We start from the raw sequence: 15,788 nt of genomic DNA, 5'->3' as shown, positions 1-15,788 counted from the left end.
CGCTTATGTAGACAAAGAAGCAGCATGCGGAATGAAGGCTCTCTCTCTCTCTCTCTCTCTCTCTCTCTGTCTCTCTGTCTCTCTCTCTCTCTCTCTCTCTGTCTCTCTCTCTCTCTCTCTCTCTCTCTCTGTGGTAGATTGAGATGATGTATGGGAGGTCAGGCTCTGGCTCCTGTCCCTAAACCTCCACCAGCTCATTTCCCTGCTCTGCACTAGACTCCCCGGGCCTCCCCAAACTGTCATGTAATTTTCATAATTCGTTCACTTCCCACATCTCTCAGTGTTCCTGTGCTGCTGGAAGAAGGGGATTGGAGGGATGAAGAGTGTGTACGTGCGTCTAGGGGAGGGTGATTAGGGTTATTGTGTCTTTCAGCGGCTGGGTCGTTTGGCGGGAACAGGAGTGCAGGACTGTGACAGCGCTTGGATTTTGCCCATTTATACCCACCGTTAGCCTCCCTTTTGCCCAATACAAACACAAACACACGTATGAACGAACACACACACACACACACAGTGAGCAAGCGAGCAAGAGAGGTCCGCAGGAGGAGGCGGAGAAGAAAGAGAAAGAACAAGAGAGAGAGAGAGAGAAAAAAAGGGAGGGAAATATGGAAATGCGTCGAGTGATCACACTGCATCGGCAGCTGCTGCTACCGGCGCTGTGGCAGGCGCTCTGGACCAGGACCGCTCTGGGCAGCGGCTGAGCATCTGCGTTACGCTGCGTCAGGGCCGCCCGCCGCACACCCCTCCCCATCCGAGAGGAGGAGGGAGGAGACGCGGGTGGAGGTGGGAGCATACCTCTCTCTTGCGCGCGCTCCCACTCTTTTTTTCGTTGTTTTTTTTCCCTTCTGCGATCTCAGCTGTTTTTATGCGTGCAGTGCTGCTGAAGCATCTTTTCATCTCTCTCTCTCTCTCTCTCTCTCTCTCTCTCTTTGCGTGAGCAAGCTCGGAGTAGAAGGGGGAGGAGGGAGAAGGTTGGCATCATCATCCTCTTCATCTTCATCATTATCACCCTCGTCGCCGTGGCCGTGTCAGATGCCATCTGTCTCACCTCTATCGTGGGTCGCTGTCAGAGCTGACGGTGCCATCCACTTTTGGGAACCGTGCCGGCAACGCTCGCAGGTGCCGCTCACTCTTTGACCGGCTGGTGTCGGTGCGTTTGTGTGTCTATGTGTGTGTGTGTGTGTGTGTGTGTGTGTGTGTGTGTGTGTGTGTGTGTGTGTGTGTGTGGGGGCGGGGGGTGGAGGGGAGTACACGACTTAGAGGGGGCAGACTTGGTGGTATGTTGGCAGTTGGCAGAGCTATATAAACCCGCCACCTGCATTATTATGAACAGATACACTCACGGTATGAGGAGGAGAGAGAGCTCAAGCCATCACCACACAGCAGCCCAGTAAGAGAAAGAGAGGGAAGGGAAAGAGAGAGACTGAGAGTGAGCGAGAGACATAGAACGAGAGCTGCCTACTGAGGGGGAGAGAGAGAGAGTAAGAGGAGGAGTAGATTGCAGGGAGGGAGTCAGAGATCGAGAGAGATAGGGTAGGATAGGATGGAGAGATACGCTGCACAGTGAGGTAAGCCAAGAAAGGATTTCTGAAGCAGGAAGAGGGTGACAGAGAGAGACACACACTCCAGCTACTGTCGCTATTGTTTGAACTGCAGCTGCCACTTCCAACCTACCCTTGAGTGATAGAGAGAGAGAGAGAGTGCGTGTGTGAGAGAGAAAAAGAGAGAGAGAGAGCACAGTGAAGAAGCACGCAGCGAGAGAGAAAAGAGAGAGGCAGAGGTGGGGGAGAGAAAGAGTGCTGTCCGCATTTGCCGTGCACAAACATTATTAGACCCAGAGAGAGCGCGCGCACCAACCGCTGCCTCCAAGCAGCCCACCTATCTCTCTCTCTGTCTCCGTCTCTCCGGTGCTTTCCGCCGCTTTCCAACCGCTCGCCCAGACCACGGGGCTCCACTTCGCTCAAAGCCCAGAGACGCAGCTCTCTCGGCGCACAGTAACCCGCGGCAACTGCCATGATCTGAGGACCGGCGTGCGCCCCGGTGCAGATGTGCTACCCGACACCTGCTGAAACGGCCTCGGACTCACGCCATGGACGCCCTGCTCAGCAACTGCGAACCCCTGGACGGGCTGGACAACAACTCCATAAAGTATCCCAAAAATGAGCAAACCGAGAAAATGTGGATGCGGCTCAAAGGAATGTAAGTTTTGTAGTTTTGTTGTTTATTTGTTTTTTTTTTTCGTTTTTTTTGTTGTTGTAGATTTGCATTGTAACAGTGTCTTCCACTGTGTGTGTGTGTGTGTGTGTGTGTGTGTGTGTGTGTGTGTGTGTGTGTGTGTGTGTGTGTGTGTGTGTGTGAGAGACTGGATACAGTGACTTAAGAGTGTGTGTGTGTGTGTGTGTGTGTAAAGCTGCTGTGTTAGTTGTACAATGGATTTCCATCCACTTGAGCCGAGGAACAAAACAATGTTGACAGATGATGCTCAGCCAACTCAGGCTTGATAACTCTCTTCAGCTCCAGGACTCACTCTCATCTCTCCCAGTACACTTTCGCCCTTTGTTACACGAGCAACCATCAAATCTGTGGATGTTCATTGTTTTCAATTTATTTTTATTTTTTATTTCCTTTCTGGTCAACAATAAACATGCTCTCATGCATGAATACATAGTGTGTTTGTGATGCATTCCTTTGACATGAAATAGCTTGTGGGGATTTTTGTCATTACTGTTATTATTCTTCTCATTCTGGCAGATTAGCCGTGTGCTCAATCCAAAGCCTTTTTATATGGATTTTGTATTTTGGTATATCAAATGCTTTTGCGGATGGCCAGAGCTCAGTCTAGCTAGGGATCCACTTGGATCATCTAAGGACTTCTGTTGTTTTGATGTGCCTACTGGGTCTATTCATCTCACCATCTGTACACTGTATCTTACCTTGGAATCTGGATTTTTCTCTAGAAATGTTAACTGCACAGATGACCAATCCATTTATTTTAGGTTAGGCCTGTTTTAAAATAGTTAGTTATGTGGCTTGATCAGTCGACATTGTTGGTATTGAGGAAGCATGGTCTGTTAGCGTTGCCACACACACACATTGTCATTGACACATAAAACAAATGATCATTCCTCAAAAACATGTAAGACTCTCACACCCCAGCTCCTATCCTCTCACTCTCACCTACTCTCTTCCTATGTGCGTTGAGTGCCACTCATGCAGGCGTCCCGTATGCCTTTAGAGCAGCTCTCTGTTGCCTCTCCTCCAGGGAACCCTGGAGAGGCCTGATGGAATGCTCTCTCATAAACACCTCAGGGTTTAATGATCACTTCTATAGCACATCAGATGCCCCCCACACACACACGCGCACCAACACCACCTCCTGAACTCCCCCTGGCGCACTCTCAGCCGCCTAAATCACAGACCACCAACCCACACACCCTGTCCACCCGCGGGCAGAGTGGCGCTAATGGGGCGTGGGAGTGTGTTGTCATGAGTGTCATCCCTCGCCTGGACCCGCGGGGCAGCTGCGGACGAAGGGTTGGGACGGCGATGGTGGGGGTTGGGGGGGACTGTATGTGGACAGTCAGACCTGAGGGTATATGGGTATACGTGCCTGTTTGAGTGAGTGTGTGTGTATATGTGTGTGTGTGTGTGTGTGTGTGTGTGTGTGTGTGTATGTGTGTGTGTGTGTGTGTGTGTGTGTGTGTGTGTGTGAGATTGTGACTCCAGCTGGCAAGTAAGAGGCAAAAACAACTTCCCCTAAAAAAGAGTGAACTGTAGTGGCCCCAATCAGTGGGATTTGTGGAGCGTGGAGTAGAGAGGAACATGTAAGATTTTGTGTGTGTGTGTTTGCGTGTGTGCGTGTGTGTGCGTGTGCGTGTGTGCGTGTGTGCGTGTGAAGTGCAGGGTCACATTTGCTCATTCATGCCTTCCTGCTGAGCACTGGTGCGGAGCCTGGGAGTCATGCACAGTCACACTGGAGTATCTCTCTTTCTCTCTCTCTCTCTCTCACACACACACACACAGTCACAGAGAGAGAGAGAGGCACATACACGCACCCTTAAACACACATACCCACATGCTAATTAGTGGTGTCAACAATAATCGATTCGGCGATGCATTGCAATGCGGGGCATGCACGATTCAGCATCGATGCGGCAACGTGCCAAAATCGAGGTTTACAGGCCACAGTGGCCTTGGTGCCCCCTTCTTTCAATATTCTGTTTTGCGTCCGACTAATAACGATTTTTATTTAGCCTATGGCCTGTCAAAATAATCTAAGCATTCACTGCACAAATTAATTTAGTCTTTTACGCAATGGAGAAAGTGACAGCGCACGGCAAGAAAGAAAGTGCATCCAAATTCACCCATTCTTCTCAGTTGAACTACTCGCGAACGAGCCTACTCATCACACAGACATCACAAGTAGCCTATCACATCACATGCTGTGGTGAATGGTTCGCGAGAAAATTACACTTAGCTAAGTGAATAATATAATTCAATTTAATCATAATTCTACTGAAGGTTCTGCGCCCATCTCCCTACTCATTCATCTTGGTGGAATACTTCACAACCCCTTCGTTCATCACATAACAAACCATATATCAGAATAAACAGCTGACCTTACTGAACAGAAAGTTGTAAAGCAGTCCCCTGTACAGTTAGCCGTTCCAGAGTAATCCAGTTCTGAATTTGCAGCAAATTTCGACATGCATGGATGTCTCCAAATTTGGGCTTTAAGTTTTACAATGTGTTTAAATTATTCTACATGATTTCATAATGGACCAAATACAAAATAAATGTTACAAATATTGCCTAGATATCGGTAAATCAGAGGACAGCTGACTAAGAGTTTGTGAAAGTGTCCTTAATGATCATAAAATGCTAAGCATGCATCTATGCTATTTGAGTTTCTTAAAATTGAGCTGTGCTTAAATTGTTCAATACATGATTTCATAACAGGCCAAATATAAAATAAATGTTAAATATATCCTAGATATCTAAATATTAAATGATCAGATGATTTACAGTTCTATGTAATATGCCATGTTTCATGTTTTTGTAATGTTTCATAGGCTACAGTGATGCAGGTCTAGTGCTTTGAATAGGCTAAATACAACTTTGATCATTTTTATAGCCTACTACTGTATAGTTAACTTTGGCCTTGGTGCCCTGACATGTGGCCTTTGTGCCCCCCACCAAATATGCCCAACTGAAGGCCAAGTAGCCTTGCCCCTAAAATGGTGAAATTCCATTATTTAATGACATTTATGTCAAAGATACAGGAGAGTGATAATACACACATAGCAGCCAATAAAATCTGTTCAATATCTGACTGCTTGTATTGCCTCATGACCTCAAAATTTGCCTTGTTGTGTGCAGTAGAATTTTGATGCATCGCAATGCATTGCAATGCATCGTAGAATCAAATTGAATCGAATTGTTACCTGGTGAATCGTAATCGAATCGAATTGTGAGGGCAGTGCCAATGCACACCCCTAATGCTAATGCAGCCAAACAAGCATATCAAAGGCACAAGAAAGCATTTCTGTCTCATTCACTCACTCACTCATTCACTCACTCACTAACACATTCACTCACTCACTCACTCACTCAAACACTCATTGTTATGTTCACTTATGTCTAATGCAATTCACTCTCACCCTCCCATCTCTCCATTTTGCTGTGCATAAACACACTCACTTATTCATCCATTTCATCACTCACTCACCTATTCACCTGCTTACTCAGTATGTGCTTCATCATGCAGCGGTGCATGAAAAGGCAATTATGTGCAGTTTCCCTCCTCCAGTTGGTCTCATCATTACAACTTTTGTTGTTGTGGCCCCCGAGCCCTCCCTCTCCCAGCCCCTTCACAAATTACAGCTTCCATGTGAAGACTCTCAGGTGTGAGTTGAATTTGAATGATTATGTCTTGTATACTTGGTCTAACTTCCTTTGCAGATGATACAATAATTCACATTCTTCTGCTGTTGATCATTCCTTGGAGGGGAAACACATTTTTTTCAGACTTGATTTCATGATGGAGGTCATACTGGATGTACTTAGTGTCTGTATTCTCTCAGTAGAACTTTTAAATGGCCTGAAAGGTTTTAGTTATCTCACCAATCACGTAAAGCCAAAATGTAAACATGTCCTTCAAATGTCTTTTACTCTGAAATTACTGTAAGAGATGAAAGGTTGTAAAAGAAAGCAGAAATAATAAGCTTTATTTGTATAGCAACTTTCATACACAGAATGCAGCTCAAAGTGGTTTACATTTGAAGCATGTAATAGTCAGTCAGTCATTATCAATCACTTTTCTTCATTGCTGGGGCCGTTTATGATCCACTCAGCAACATATAAAAAATATAGAGAATAACATGTCATAAGACTGGCAGCCTTAACCCTTTACCCCCCACAAGCACGCCATATGGCAACTGTGGCAAGGAAAAACTCCCATATTCCATCAAGAAACCTTGAGCAGAACCTGACTTAATAGGGGGAGCCCATCTGCTTCTGGCTGGCTGCGCCCTCCAATAGCAGCAGATGTAGAATAATCTGAAAAAGTAGTCTACAGGATAAGATGAGTTAACTAAAAGCTTTCCTGTACAGGTATGTTTTCAGATATTTTTTAAAAATATTTACTGAACTCGCCTGCTTGATGTACAGAGGCAGGGTGTTTTTTATAGTTTGGGGGCATAATGGATAAAAGCAGCTTCTCCACTTTGTTTGTGGAGCACTTTGGGTACGATTAAAAGATTAGAATTGGATGATCTAAGTTTCCTTTGTGGTTGATAAGATATTAAAAGCTCAGAGATATATGAAGGTGCTATGCCATTCAGAGCATAATTAACATAAACTTAAAATCAATTCTATAGGAAATAGGGAGCCAGTGCAGTTCAGCCAACACAGGGGTGATGTGTTCTCTCTTCTTGGTCTTAGTTAAAAGTCTAGCCGCAGAGTTCTGTATGAATGCCAATTTCTTTAGATGTTTTTTGGGAAGACCAGTGAAAAGTGCATTGCAGTAGTCTAACCTGCTAGTGATAAAGGCGTGAATTAGTTTTTCTGCATCTTGTTGAGTTAAAAAGGGCCGCACTTTGGCAATGTTTCTCAAGTTGAAATAGGCTGTCTGAGTAACTTTACTGATATGGGGCTTAAAACTTAACTCTGCATCTAAGATGACACTGAGGCTTGTTACTTTTGATTTGACCTGGTGCGCCAAGTTCCCCAGATTACTAAGAACAATATCTCGCTTTAGTTTTGGTCCAACCAAAAGTACCTCTGTTTTGTCATCATTTAGTTTCAAAAAATGTTTGCTCATCCACTGATTAATGGAGGTTAGGCATGCAGTGAGGGAGCAAAGGCCATCTGGGTTAGTTGGCTCCACAGAAATATACAATTGGGTATCATCTGCGTAGCTGTGGAAGTTTACATTATGCTGACTTATGACATTTCCCAACGGAAGCATATATAGGGAAAATAGCAGGGGACCAAGGCAGCTCCCCTGGGCCACACCAAATGGCAAGTCATGTTTTTTAGACACATGATCTCCTAGACTGATATAAAAATCTCTGCCAGTAATGTAGGTTTGAAACCAGTTTAGAGCATTATCAGAGAGACCCACCCACTTCGCAAGGCGGTGAATTAAGAATCCCACTAGGAGGAGAAGAATTCCTGAATTTCCCCTTGGGGATCAATAAAGTATCTATCTATCTATCTATCTATCTATCTATCTATCTAAGAAGATAAACATTAGTGCTTCATTAGTGTTTCATCACAACACTTTAAACAACTACATTTGTACAGCATTGTAATTAATCACTGGTGTTAGAACACACTGGTGCTAGGAGCATAGAATACATGTCTAATTACATTACTGTAATCCACCGTTACCCTGCTAGTCAATGTGTTCAAATACTACATAGTCCTTTACAGTGGTAGGAACAAGCAGCCAGTGTGAATATGCACTTGCAATTACCTCTGTGACACTTGAGATGGTTACTGATTTAACAAAGGGACAGCAGTGTCTTTTTGCAATTATCCCTCTGCTTGATTTTACCAAGGGGTCACACTGTTATTGATGGAACAATTCTAGGAAAAAATGGCAAAAGAACATGGACAATTCCATTTACTATATGTAACTGCAATACAATACTATATTACACCTTCCAGTTCATCATCAGTGTGAGTAAGTCAGTCCATTGCACACCAAGCGAGTCCATATTTTGGGCCAATTCTGACAGATATGTGCATGTAGGTTTTTTTTGTTTTTTTCGGTAAGAGTGTAAAAGTCCGCCACTCTTTAGCAGATGAGCGCTGAACGGCGGGAGCGATGATTCATGCTCTCGGAGATGATCTGGGTGGATGTGCGAACTCCTGTGCTGGCGATGGCTGCACGCCTCTCAGTAGGGATTTCACACCCGTTGAGGCGTGTGGTGGAGCTGGTTGGTGCTATGTCATAACCCCACCACCAGGGCCAACAGTTGAGGAAGAGGCAGGAGGGACATTTTTTATTTTTTTTTATTTATTTTTTTTATCATGGAATGATCCGGAAAGTCCTCCCTCCTACATGCTCACAATAGATGGATCCTTATGGGCTCTTCAGCTGGGAAGTTTTACCCATACTTTAGACTGTACGTGTGTGGCCCTGTAAGTGGATGTATGGATATTGAAACTTTTTTTTGTATGTATAAAAAATGGCTAGAACGCCTACGCAGTTCACGCCAACATGGATCCAAACACTCGAACGAAAGTCAAAGGTGGGCGTCTCATTTTCATTTTAAATGCATATGCAGGAGAGACATCTTCCAAACACTGTACCGTAAAACCATCAAATACAGGGTAACTCCTTTCAGTAACATCAGTCAAAACACAAGTTAGTCAGCATAGGTCCATGAGAAAGGTTGCATATTTTCTTCTCCTTTTGTACAACTTCATCATTCGGTGTGCGAAAAAAAAAAACTTCCTTTGCCTGATGTAGCTTACATCTGCACTGAACTGTAACATTGTCTTCTGGACTACACCTTCAAACCGAATGCCCTTCACAGACAGTAATGCAACCCTAATAACACCCTTCAGCAGTTACCTCCTCTCATGTCAAGTGTGCTCTCTGTCCTTGACTCTCATTTTTCTGTTCCCGTCTCTCTAACGCATGCCAATTTTGTTTTTGCAGGCAGAAGTACAAAAGCACCTCTCAAAGGTAAGCCCTCATCTTCCTTTCCTCTCTCCTCCGCCGTCTCTTTCATATGCTCAGTCAAACATGCCCTAATTTGCCAACACGAATGTCGCACAGAGAGAAAGGTGCACGCTGCATTATTTAGAGGCGAAACACAGATAAGACAAAGACGGAGTGCGTCGGTGGGGGCCTGGAGAGCTTGCGGTGTCAGAGTGTGAGTTTTAGCTCTCAGAGTCACGGTTAATTTACGTGGAAGCTTTTCTTCAAGCCACTCAGGCCTTCCCAGCGGTATACGTCAATAAATGTGGTGTTTCATTAGGGCTTATTTCCCTATCGCTGAATAGGGGGGGGGGGGGGCTGTAAAGCAGGCTTTGCCAGCAGGATTCACAGAAATACATACAATTCGGAAGGGATAGGTAAAAAGATGAATGTATGGGTTTTGCACTTTTCACTGTGTGTGTGTGTGTGTGTTTGTACACTGTATACCAAATATATTCTTTGTCTTCTTGCTGTTTAATTCTGCACATGTACTTCTACCTCAGTGCTCTGTGTGTGCATGGGAGAGCTGATGCTCAGATTGTACTGTAAATATCCAAATGTAGGTGTTCTCCCTCTGTATGAATCCACATGTATTCTCCTTCCCCTCCCTCTCTCTCTCTCTTTCTCCCTCCTTTCTCTTCCTCTCCCTCTCCTGTGAGGGCTCTGCTGCCGTTGCTTTTCAGCCACATTCTCTAACATGGAGCATGGAGTTGAGGTGCCATGAAGTGGCCCTCACCTGCGCCCACACAAACTGCCCCTGCTGCAGTATCTCTCTCTCTCTCTCTCTCTCTCTCTCTCTGACACATCCCCCTCTCTTGCTCATCCTCTCCCTCTCACCCTACCCACTCTCTCTCTCTCTCTCTCTCCTGCTGCGGGAATCTGCCATTTATGTAACACAGCTGTGTTAAGAGGTACTCTGCAACAATGGCCTCTCATCTTAGTTGGAGCACCGCGCTGCCAGTCACACAGCCTCAGATCTGAGGGACACACACACACACCGCCGCGTGCAACAGGAAAACGACTCGCCATGTTGTATTTCAGTCTGCAGCAGCGGCAGTACTGTCGGACCCGTGTACAAGCATCCCCAGATGGCAAGCGACTCTGCCACAGGCCCAGACTCAGCGGTGTTAGATGGAGTGTGTTAGAGAGTGGGAGTGAATGAGAGAGGAAGAGAGAGAGAGAGAGAGAGAGAGAGAGAGAGAGAGAGAGAGAGAGAGAGAGAGAGAGAGAGAGAGAGATTATATTTGGTTGGTGATTCATGTGACGCTGTGTTTTGGCTATTATGGAGGTTTACCACAGGTTAATGTGATTAATAGCGGAGAATTATGACACCCCTTCCGCACACACTAAGTGGCTCTTTGAAGTGCGCTCATCGGTGACACCAAGCAAGCTTTCATCTGCTGGTGTGAATAGACATGTTTCAGGGAGACTTGGACTTTGGAAAAACACTGTTCTTTTTCCATCTTCAATTGCTCTAATGGGCTGAGCTGTCATACATCTCTGTGTGCTCATGTAAGTCTTCCTTTTACAAGCAACTGTTAAAACGCCTGTAGACTGTATCTTAAGCCAACACATTCTGTCCTTTGTCCCACTGTATTTCATTAACACACAGCCTGTATCCTCTAAAATCTATCCTCTTAACATTACATCTAGGATATGTTGTCCTTACCTCACCATTGAAAAGAATATGGACAGCTCTACATTGTTGTTAGAATCCAGATGGACCAGAAGAACATGAAGGTAAATTCTCTTTCCACTAGAGGCCCCCATTCAACAGCGCCTCTCAGGCCCTGATAAAGCATTTACAGGAGCTTCCCCTGTGTGCCTTCAAAACCCTTAAAGCTCAGTGAAGCTTTGCCGCACACACAGAATAGCACCAGCTCCGCTTTGCTCGAGAAGAACAAAAGCCAGAGCTGACTTGTTAAGCCCAACATGTTCTCCGCAACGCTGCTGGGATGGATTTATGCAACATTAATGCCTTCTGTGTATAACGTGTGGAAGCAACTCACTCCCTGCCTCCATTTTTAAAAACTTAAGTGCTTCTAGCTGTGGCTGGCTGCAAGCGAAAATAAGCTGTCTGTCATTTTTTTCTTCTTTTTTTCTTCTTCAGGAAACAAAGGTATACAGCGAGGGATGTTGTGCAGGAAATGAATTTTGTGCACTTCTTGCACTAAGTAAACTTTTTAATGCTTTAATGTTTGAAAATGCATTTTCATTGTTCTGTCATACCTTATTTCTGGTCTTTCTTTTCTCAGTCAACTTATGACAGATGACAGGATGCAGTAAACAGACTTTGAAGGAGAACAAAGCCCACATTTAATCCCAACCTTCTGGGCCATGTTAATGCTGACACTCTAACGCCCCAGTCCGGGTTCAGCTGAACAAGAGCATGCGGCACAGATCACGCTCCCTTGCATCATAGACAGCTTGTCTGTTGCGAGACTTGTACCCACGAATCGCGAGGCAGCTCGTCTGCAACATGGCTTCACGGCAGCAAGTTCTAATCCACATTACGGCTGATGGACATTCCTTGTCTGCTTCAGCTTCAGTGATCGCGAGTGTTCATGTAATGCTACTCGTATGGTTTAGTGTTTAAGACATCATGTGTTTTGCACATCGAGGCGGTGTACAGTTGCCTTGTACAGCATTGGGTGCCTGTAGCCGATGTTGAGTATGCAGCTGTCAATGCAACAGCGTTGCTTTTTGCAGACAGCCGTCCACTTACTCTGGCAAGGCTCCAGCCAAACTCCCCTGGACATTATTTCCCAGGAGACAAGATATGCCTCAGTGGCGTCTCCTGGCAACTGTGTTCTGTCTCTCTCTCTCTCTCTCTCTCTGTTCCTCACTCCCTCCCTCTTGCTCTCCTCTCTCTCGCTTTCTCTCTCTGTCTCTCCTCTTTCCTCCCTCCCTCCCTCCCTCTCGATCTCTCTCTCTTTGTCTCTTTCTCCTCTCTCCCCCTGCCTCTATCCTCTCTCTCTCTGTTCCTCTACACATTTGTATTTGTTTCAAGCTCCATAATAACCAGTGGGTGTTAATGAATAGGCCATCGTCATAAACAATGTTGGACCTGGCATTTGATAATGGCATGCATTTACAGGTTTCCTGTCCAAATTCACAAAGGCGTTTTTTATGAGAGGATTGTTCATTTGTAATACACTGTCTTGAGCGAGCCAGCCTCAAAGTAGATGTTATATCTGTGGAAATCCGGAAATTCCACATTGAACCAACAGCGGATATTGCTTTCAATTGGCTATTTCTGAGAATTAGAGGTACAGAACATACTTTCATAAATCCATCCCACCCCACCCCCAGTCGTCCATGATGAACTCCTGTGAACACAGAGAGATGTTTTTCCCCGAGCCACCATACCTATATGGTTTATGATGGACCAAAAGCAGAAAAATGACCAAGGAAGAACATGTGTCCTGACCATGAAGGGCTAGCACTACAGACTTGTTTTGAATCCGTACGTCCTCTCCCTGATCCCTATATCTGGAATAAGCATACACAGGCCAGAATTTACATAAGGTCCATCCCAGAGTCGTTGCTGTCGCTGTATCCTTGAGGCGACATTAAGTGACTGCTTTGGCCCTGCTCATGTGAAATTGGACTTATCTCTCTTTGCCTGTCATTTCCATTTCTATTACTTTGTGTTTACGATCCCCCAATGTGGGTAGACAAAACTGAGATGTCAGCGCTCCTCTTTGATTATATCAGAGCCCTGAGCCAATGTTCGCCGACAAACAATTTTACCAGAAAATGAAAGTGTTGCAATGCAATTACCTAACTAGCCCCCCCCCCCCCCCGCCCCCCCCCCCACACACACACACACACACACACACACCCCACACACACATTCAAAGTGATTGTATGTCTAGGTTTTAATGGCTTCAGAAAATAACCAAATCTAGCCCCTCTTTGTGGACATCACACAGTGTGTGCAGCATGTATCAAGAAATGCACACATATTTAGATTGTGTTTGTTAAAGACTGGCGATGTCTTCACAGCAAAAGGTGGCATTTTTACTCTTACTCTTCAGAGTAATGCTACTTCAAGTAAATACTTCAATGAATTTATAGTGCATGTTTGATGTGCATATATGCATCTGTGTGTGTGTGTATGTGTGTGTGTACCTGTGGTGGCATTTCACGTATATGTATACATACAGAATGTAAAAGTGAACTGATACAATCTACTCTCTCCACCTTCATTCATCTTTCGAATGGTGGACCCATTGGGTTCCTTTGAGATAGTTGCTATAGCAGCAGCAGCTGACCATGCGGGCCTCTACAGGACAGGGACGGAAACAGAACAGAACAGAAACAGCTCTAAGAAGCAAGCAAAGATGGGCATTTACTCAGTCCAAGGAGCAAAGATGGGCATTTACTCAGTCCAAGGGGCAAAGATGGGCATTTACTCAGTCCAAGGGGCAAAAGAACAGCCTTATCTTGATGATGTTGTAGTAAATATGGTCAACGAGGGAACGTGAAGCTGCCTGTTAGGCTAACTTCTCTCTAAAGCATTGTTTCACAGAATCAGTCCTCATAGGCCAACACTAAAACCTTCACTGTGTAGTACCGCACTATGAGATGCCAATAGCAAAGGATAGAGAAAGAGTAAGAAAAAGCAAGAGAGAGGATAAAGTTCCCCCGTTTTTTTCTCTTTCCATGACATCATTTTTGAAAATGTGAAGCTAAATGCAGCGCACTGAAGCGTTTCCTGCCCCTCCTGTCAACCGGAGGAACTCCAGGCCCAGGGATACTTCAGCAGGCGTCTAAATGTCACACACCCAGGGCTGCGCTGACCGCTGGCATGGCCCCCGTCCTGAGCGGAGACTGGAGCCCATTACGGGGGGCAACAAAAAGCTGATTTATACTCGCAAAACCAGACCACAGAAAGGCACTATTTCGCTGGCGTGTTTTTGAACTAGAACTCGCCAAGCAGTCCGTGCAGACAAGAGCACCTCTTGAGGACATATTTTACGACTCGTTTTACCTTCGGACTGATGTTCTGCAGATTCACAGGGATGTGTATTTTTATCGGAATATTAGGATTTTCCATTCTCTTGTTTTACGCTCGGGTTTATGCCATGAATTAAGCATTTTGGAGGTTATTTGCTTCCAACCAGTCCTGCTATAAAACAAGATATGTTATGGCGTGTTATCAGGCTCGAATTATGCACTTTGCAGAATTTCTAATAAAAGCAAAGAGTTGTTTTGTGAGATGTTAGGCACTGGAGAGTAAAATAACCTTTTCATCTTTTTTAAATTAAATCTCCTTTTTTGGCCTTTGCCCATTTTTTGCCTGCACATAATTTTTTTCATCATTCAAAATGTAATTTGTGTTCTGTTGTCTGATGTCATCGTTGCCTCACCGTTTGCATCACGTGTAGGAGTGAGAGTGAGTGCGCTGTATTATCAGGAGTGATGTTCTATGCAGCTCCCATGGCCCCTTGACTCATGCCTCCCCCCCCGCGCCCCCCCTGCCCGTCCGTCCACCCCGGGGGCTTGCCAGTGCTCCGTCCTAATAGAATGTCGACAGGATAATTAGCAGCATGTTAGCATTAATGTGCTAATTAGGCGTGTGTGCTGCATTTCTGCCATTGCCACAGCGGACCCGCTCTTGCTCTCTGGCGTGCCTCTATTTGCATACAAACAGGCGGCACACTGTTTTGATTCAGACGGCTGACTCGGGGGGGGCTCAGCGTTTGTTGTGGAAATGCTTGTCATGTCAGAACGTCGAGCAAAACAGAAAATAACGTTGGCCAATTGCAGACTTCATTAATTTGATTGCGATCTAATGAAACAAGGCCAAGTTTTTTTGAGAGAGAGAGAGAGAGAGAGAGAGAAGGTGTGTGTGTTTGTGTGTGTGTGTGTGTGTGTGTGTGTGTGTTTGTGTGTGTGTGTGTGTGTGTGTGTGTGTGTGTGTGTGTGTGTGTGTGTGTGTGTGTGTGTGTGTGTGTGTGTGTGAAGATTCTGCCTTTGTATCGTAATGTTATTTGGCTCCACAGCTTATTTTGGAAAATTTGATCAAGGACAGAGTTTTTTTTTTAATCAACAGATCAGCTCAACTGTTTTATTATTTGTCAGTGGGTTGTGCCGTGCGAAGATCCTCATGTAATCTGAACTTATTATGACTTTTCTCTCACTTCCAATGGCCTGAGAAGTCAAAGTAATGCCTTTGGGGAAGCAACCAATAAAGGACATCGCGGTTCTCTTGAGAACTGCTGGAAAAATGCACGGTAAAGCAATCTTAATGACTTCCAAATATAGCTGTTGATTCTGGGCACTTTGGCCAGTAGTAATAGAGCAGTGAACCCGGAGAGATGGAGAGAGACAGAGATGGAGAGAGAGAGAGAGATGGAGAGAGAAAGAGATGGAGAGAGAGAGATGGAGAGACAGAGATGGAGAGACAAAGAGAGATGGAGAGAGAAAGAGAGATGGTCTTGGCTGAGACTGGACATCCTCCACGGGGACAGACTGCTTTCCAAGGAAATACATTGTCCGGATTTGTTATTGGAAACGGAGACTTCAAATAGGACTAACACAGGCCAGTCTGTCTCCCCTGAATGCC

General features: G+C 45.2%; 1 protein-coding gene across 1 annotated transcript in view; it reads left to right on the top strand.

Annotated features, from left to right (window-relative positions):
• The first annotated feature begins 1,734 nt into the window (after positions 1 to 1,734).
• pde1a (phosphodiesterase 1A, calmodulin-dependent) overlaps positions 1,735 to 15,788 on the top strand; it is a 51,592-nt gene continuing 37,538 nt past the window's right edge. The window contains exons 1-2 of the mRNA XM_042067565.1: positions 1,735 to 2,199; positions 9,173 to 9,199. Of these exons, the coding sequence (XP_041923499.1) occupies positions 2,090 to 2,199; positions 9,173 to 9,199 (137 nt within the window). The 5' untranslated portion in view covers positions 1,735 to 2,089. The remainder of the gene's footprint in view (positions 2,200 to 9,172; positions 9,200 to 15,788) is intronic.

Source organism: Alosa sapidissima, chromosome 2, assembly GCF_018492685.1.
Source record: "Alosa sapidissima isolate fAloSap1 chromosome 2, fAloSap1.pri, whole genome shotgun sequence".
NCBI lineage: Eukaryota > Metazoa > Chordata > Actinopteri > Clupeiformes > Clupeidae > Alosa > Alosa sapidissima.
This window is presented reverse-complemented; position numbering and strand designations above follow the sequence as displayed.